This window comes from Muntiacus reevesi, chromosome 9, assembly GCF_963930625.1.
Source record: "Muntiacus reevesi chromosome 9, mMunRee1.1, whole genome shotgun sequence".
Lineage (NCBI taxonomy): Eukaryota > Metazoa > Chordata > Mammalia > Artiodactyla > Cervidae > Muntiacus > Muntiacus reevesi.
The window spans coordinates 4,035,241-4,042,125 of record NC_089257.1 but is presented as its reverse complement, the minus strand read 5'-3'; the positions used below and the strand labels follow the sequence as shown (position 1 = coordinate 4,042,125).

Below are 6,885 nucleotides of genomic sequence, written 5' to 3'. Positions count from 1 at the left end.
TGACATTAACGTGCTAAACAATAGAAATAAAATAATGTGCATAAAGAATCTCATAGATAGAGAAATAAGAAATCTACTTCAAATGTTAATATGGAATGTCTTTGTGTGTGGAGGAATAAACCAAGTTTTTAATCATATTTTTAAAATTATTTTTCCTGAAATCTGTAATGAGCTCTATTCTGAAGAAGATTATATTTTTGAAGAGAAAAACATGAGAAAACCTTTCCCTAATTAAATAAATTTGCAGTATTAGCTGCAGTATAACTCATCATATAGAACACAAATTTATTGCTTCAATAGGATATTTTTTACCCCCAAACTGTGTACATTTTCCTCCAAAATTGCAGAAACCATAAAAATGTGTTTCAAACTAAATATATAGTTTGCATTAGGAAAATATGAAATGTTTATAAGCTTATTTTGATCATTGGAAGTATTCAAATGATAAACCTTTTTCATCATACCCAAGTTATTTAAACTGAGGAGACACTTATTACAGTTTAAAAAAAAATCACACACGCCTTTCCTTGCTCTTTGAAAGAGCAATTGTTTGTTGAAAATAAGTAATATATTTTGCAGCTGCTTCATTGCTTTTTTCTGATCCATAGCTTTTTCATGGCATTTTGCATCTCTCCATTTCTCAGAGTATAGATTAGAGGGTTCAGCATAGGGGTGACAACGGTGTAAAACACAGCGAAGTATTTATCAATGGGTAAGGTAACAGGAGGTCTCAGATACGTGAAAATACAGGGCACGAAGAAGAGGACCACCACTGTAATGTGGGAGCCACAGGTGGACAAGGCTTTATGCTTCCCTTCCTGACTGAGATTCTTCAAGGAGCGCAGAATGACCCCATAGGAGATGAGTAAGAGTGTAAAAATGGTCACACAGATCGCCCCATCATTGGCAGCTACTGTGAGGGCAGTAATGTGGGTGTCAGTGCAGGCAAGTTTTAACAAAGGGTACGTATCACACCCCAAGTGGTCAATGACATTAGGGCCACAGAAGGGAAGGTTGTAAAAAAAAATAATACGAAGTAGAGCATGTAAAAACCCACCAACCCAAGCCAATAGCAGCATCAGAACACACACTCTGTGATTCATGATTGTCAAATAATGCAAGGGTTTGCAGATGGCCAGGTGGCGGTCATAGGCCATGAAAACCAGGAGGAAAACTTCAGCACCGCTAAATAGATGCTCTGTAAAAAGCTGGGTCATGCAAGCTTGAAATGAAATGGTTTTCTTCTCACAGAGTAAGTCTATAATTGTCTTTGGGGTGATTGAAGTAGAATAAAAGGCATCCATAAATGATAAGTAGCCAAGAAAGAAGTACATAGGGGCATCTAATGTTGGGCTGAGTACCACAGTCCAGACAATGAGCAGGTTGCCCGCCATGGTCACAGTGTAAATGAGCAAGAACACGACAAATAAAATTTCCTGCCCCTCGACACTCTGAGTGAGCCCCAAGAGGACAAACTCAGTTACATTTTTCCTTTTTTCCATAGGTTCTTCTGTATGTCTTATTCCAGAGTTCAGGACAGCATTATCTATAAATACAATTATTAAAAGTGACTTCCTAAAAGCTTACAATAATTTGTTTTTTATTCAACAAACATTCCTTTTGGTTTATTATGTTTGGGTACTTTCAGATATTATAATACAAGGCTGATTAAACCATCTTCCCTGACCACAAACTAATAGATAGGCAAGTAAATAAAAAAAAGAAATGTGGGAAAAGAACACTAAATAAGTGAAGCCCTGCAACTAGTTTTCTATCTAGAATCTTTAAATTGTACATATATCTATATCTCAGACAAAAATAAAAGCTGATTAAAGTTTTAAAAAGAAGTAAAGCAAGATTTAATGTCCATTTCATGAAAGAGGTGACTTTCCTCCTTCTCGGGTTGGAAGAAACTTCTTAACCAATCAATTAATCTCAAACAAATATATCTGAACATTTCAAATATTTTAAGAACTTAGGAAAGTATAACAAAACATCAATGGACAAAATAGTATGAACACATGTTAGATGATATGCACAGAGTTATTATCGAAAGTAAAGATCTGTAAGCAATTAACTAACAAAAGATAAAAATATGAAATAAATTAAAATATCAACAAACAGAGGGAAAATGCCTCTAAATGACCAACAAACATATGATCGGATGCTGAAGTTCATCTGTGAATAGAAAAGAAGGACTTGAAGTCACAGCTTGCTTAGTAAGTATTTGCTTGAGTTCTTGGAAGTCAATCAGTCAAGATATATGGATGCTACCTCATCATTTAATTTTAACAGATTAGCATGCTATATTTAGAGAACATAAAAATTGAAAGTAGGGTCAGAGTTATAAAAACCTGAAATGAAAATACTGCCAAATCATTAACCTTGAAATTAATTTCTAACAGTATTTTCTGGACGGTAAATTTTTTTTCAGATCATTAGAATATGAAATTATCCAAAAGGTGTATCATCAAATAGAATCAATTTTTACATATTTGATAATCATGAAGGAATCCTAACATGGCTGATTATGAAAATCACAAAGGAAAACTCTTAAAGGATTGAATTCTCACTCCACCAATGTGCTCTTACAAAACAGAAAGCCTTGTTAAGAATTTTGTGTCTGAATACACTTCCTGGGTTACCTGCAGAAGATGAAAGTTATTCAATCCATGTTCTGAGCTCTGGTGCCATCTCTTTAGTCCTTCATGCACTGATGCCATCTCTGGCAAAATAATGAGCAAGGTACATTCAGCATCACTGGATTTTGAGTCAGTCAGTCTTGCAGGAAGTGTAATTCATCTTAGACATTCAGAAAAAAAAATACTTTTCAATTATTGGAATTTTCAAAATGAATATGAATGTCCTGTTACCTAAGGAACTCTGAATCTTGATTGTGAAAAGAAGCTCAAAATGTTTAATATCATCAGAATTTGTCCTGATAACAAACAAATGTTAAATCACCATTTTAATCAGAGAAAGAGAGAGAGAGAAAACTTCAAATTATGTAAGGATTGATTAAAGTAAAAAAAAATTAATTTGCTGCTTGTGTCTATACCGGTGAAAGTGAAATGGACTTTGCAAAATTTTGATTCTCACTTATATTGTCCTGTCTTCAAACAGCTTTGTTGAATTTTGGGTTTCTTGAAGGATGGGAATGATTTCATATATGCACTTTATCATGTTCTGAGCTCATCATTTTAATTCTAGTAGAAGTCTCTCATGCAATTGCTACTGCAGACAAACACTCCTCAGGTTAAAGGCAAAGGGCTGGCAACACTTGGTCTATATTTAACTGCAGTACATACAGGTGAGGCATTCAGTAGGTCCATCTCCAAGGGTGATTTTTGTCTAATTAAATTCATTGGAACATTAATCATAATTTTGAGGGTAGAGTCGTTATCTCCAGAGATGGTACCAGCACAATCACCATGTGGAACAGGACTTATAGAATCCTGCCCTCTGGGGGAAAAAGCATAAAGTGTAAATTGAGACCATATTACCAAAAGGGAAAATGAAATCTGGACAGAAATGAAATATGTAAAAACTTTCTAACTTAAATCAAACCTTAAAAATAGGCAAATATTCTTCTAAGTTTAAGCTTTGTCTTTGAAGATAATATCTGAATTTATTTCCAAATATTAGTAATGCAAACTTCAGAATAAGTTATTTAAGGTTTATTTCAAATGCAGATAAAGGTTGTCATATGATTTCAGACAGACAAGTTGATAGACTCTGTTTTAGTATCAAAATGGTGAAAGAGAAAACATTTTTGGGGTCACTCCACTTATCTCAAAGTCCTCACGTGGACTTTGCCAAAGTAGAAAGCGGCCCAGGCTGTGACGGAAGCTGCTGCGCATTTTTAAGGATTTAAATCATCAGCACATGTCTATACCTACATCATATATGTATATAGTATATATGCAAACATATACATATAAACAAAAGGAAAATAAAACATTTTTCATTTACAAATTAAGCAATACGGGCCTAAAATTACCTGTGTAAATCTTCAAACATTTTCTACAGAAAGATAATGATACACATTATATAAAATAATCTATATTAAAGATGTCCAAAAAGCAGGACTTCCCAGGTGGTGCTAGTGGTAAAGAATTTGCCTCCCAGTACAAGAGTTGCAAGAGAGGCAGGTTTGATCCCTGGGTCAGGAAGATCCCCTGGACTGAAAGATAGCAACCTGCCCCAGTATCGCTGCCTGGGAAATCTCATGGACCGAGGAGCTGCTGGGCTACAGTGCATGGGTCCACGGGGTCACAAGGAGTCAAACATGACCGAACACTCATATCTAGAAAAAATATATATATGTATCCATATATGTATACACACACACATAAAGGATAATATAATATGTATATATCAGCTGGATGCAACTAAAAGAGTGCTTAGAAAGAAATGTAGTTTTCTTTATATGCAAATATTAGAAAACAATAAATATTTTAAGAAATGAGCTCAGCTTTTGTCTCAAGATACTAGAAAAGAAAAATTAAAATAAACCTAGAGAGCACTGTAGTTGGAAACAGTATTGAGAACACAGACATCATGTAAAGGGGAATTCATTAAAAATAATAAATCTATTTAAAACCAATAATTAGGTCTTTGAACTTTAAATTGATACATTTCTAGCGAAATATACTAAGGAAAAAAAGAAAAGAAAAAATACATCAGAATCAGGATTGAAGAGAGGGGGATCCCCTGATGGTCCAATAGTTAATAATCCACCTTACGGAGCAGGGGCTGTGTGCGCAGTCGCTCAGTCGTGTTCGACTCTGTGCGACCCCATGGACTGGAGCCCACCAGACCCCTCTGTCCATGGGATTCTCCAGGCAAGAATGCTGGAGTGGGCTGCCATGCCCTACTCCAGGGAATCTTCCCCACCCAGGGATGGAACCCAGGTCTCCCGCATCGCAGGCAGATTCTTTACCGTCTGAGCCACCAGGGGATCCCCACAGTGCAGGGGATCTGGGTTCAATCCCTAGTTGGGGAACTAAGACCCCACACGTGCATTTGTGCTAGTCGTTCAGGCATGTCCAACTCTCCACATGGCACCTCTGTCCCTGGGGTTTTCCAGGCAAGAATCCTGGAGTGGATTTGGAGCAGATGAGTTCCCGCTGCAACTTCTGAGCCTGTGCGCTCAGAGAGTTAACACGCTGCAAAGACTGATCCTGCGTGAGAGAGCAGACATTCTGCAGGCGGAACTAAGACTGGATGCAGAGATACAAACGAGATTTTGAAATAAATAAATAAAATGGTTAAAACGGTAGATTTTAAACAAATATTGAAGAAAGAGCCATCACTCTCGATTCTAGAGATCTTGAAAAGATGATACAATGATATCACAAATTAATTCACAGATGTATACTTGCCAAGAAAAGAAAATGAAGCACTGCTATGAAAAAGACAACTTTCTAATCACACAGAGCGAAACAACTAAAAGCTGGGATAATCTAGCATCTAAATAAATCAATGCTCAGAATTACTTTCCCCTTCAAAATGTCATTCTCATGTGGCTTTCATCAATCAGTTCTGTAACGACTAATCCACAAATGGTACCAATCTTACACAAACACTTTCACAGAAGGGAGAAAACAGCGTGCCCCCAGAATAAGCCTTCCCAGAGAAAGAAACAAGGGCATCACAAGGAAAACAGTGAGATTGATTTCTCACATTAGCAAACACACAGAATCCTGAACATCGTTCTTATTTTGATTCCCTTGGATGCTTTCTTTTGGGATTATTTTTTAACTTGTTAATATGGTTTTTGAGTCATATCCTGAGAAGGGCTCAATCTAGGACTAATCATGTCCCACTACTGATGTAAAATCTTTCTGAATATTCAACCAACAGCACTGTCCTTGTGAACAATGAGGTTTCCCAGCTGGTGAGAATAAACACTATTCCAGGCCCAATGTGAGCTCCAAGCCCTCTTTGTAATCCATCTGGGTAAATCTCCCTCCAGTCTCAGGTATTTTCCTCAAATACAAGGACAGATCAGTACATTGATGAAACCTGAGTAATGAATAATCTCTCTCTCTCTCCCACAACCCCCTCAAGACTTCAGAACTATAGTTGTATCCTCTGCATATTTTACTCTCATAAATTTAGCTGCCTGGGTGTCCTCAGACCCTGAACCTCCTATCTTCAACTCAGAAAGTCTATTGGGATTTTTTTTTTAATGTATCCCTCTCCGTACAACAACATGAGACATTTTAAAAGTAATAAACAGGTTAACACTTGGAACTCAACTAAATTTCCATCTCTCAGTGATCACTGCCACTTAATTCTTATATCTAGTACTTCAAACCGAGAAGGCAATGGCACCCCACTCCAGTACTCTTGACTGTAAAATCTCATGGACGGAGGAGCCTGGTGGGCTGCAGCCCATGGGGTCACGAAGAGTCGGACACGACTGAGCGAATTCACTTTCACTTTTCACTTTCATGCATTGGAGAAGGAAATGGCAACCCACTCCAGTGTTCTTGCCTGGAGAATCCCAGGGATGGGAGAGCCTGGTGGCCTGCTGTCTACGGGGCCACGACTGAAGCGATTTAGCAGCAGCAGCAGCACCTCAAAAATAATTATTTTCTATTTTTTCTGAATCTGCTTGTTTCTTTAAAAGTTTACATGCATATTTACAGTAATTTTAATCATAAGTTAATATGGCTAGAAACAGGCAAAATATCTCTTAATCAAAAAAAAGTTAAAAGGACTGTGATACATCCACAAAATGGAATGCTAATTGGCAATAAAATGAATAAACATTGAAAAACACAAGGATGTGCATAAATCTCAAATACATAATGCTATAAGAAAAATCCATATTTAAAAGAGTACAGAATAGGCATAATCTTTACACAGAAAATACAG

At 36.8% G+C, this 6,885-nt stretch overlaps 1 protein-coding gene across 1 annotated transcript; it reads right to left on the bottom strand.

Annotated features, from left to right (window-relative positions):
* Positions 1-584: 584 nt before the first annotated feature.
* Positions 585-1,508, bottom strand: LOC136174855 (olfactory receptor 4A15-like). Its single transcript, XM_065945113.1, has one exon. It carries the CDS (start codon positions 1,500-1,502, stop codon positions 585-587), a length of 918 nt encoding a protein of 305 aa, XP_065801185.1. The 5' UTR covers positions 1,503-1,508.
* Positions 1,509-6,885: the final 5,377 nt, after the last annotated feature.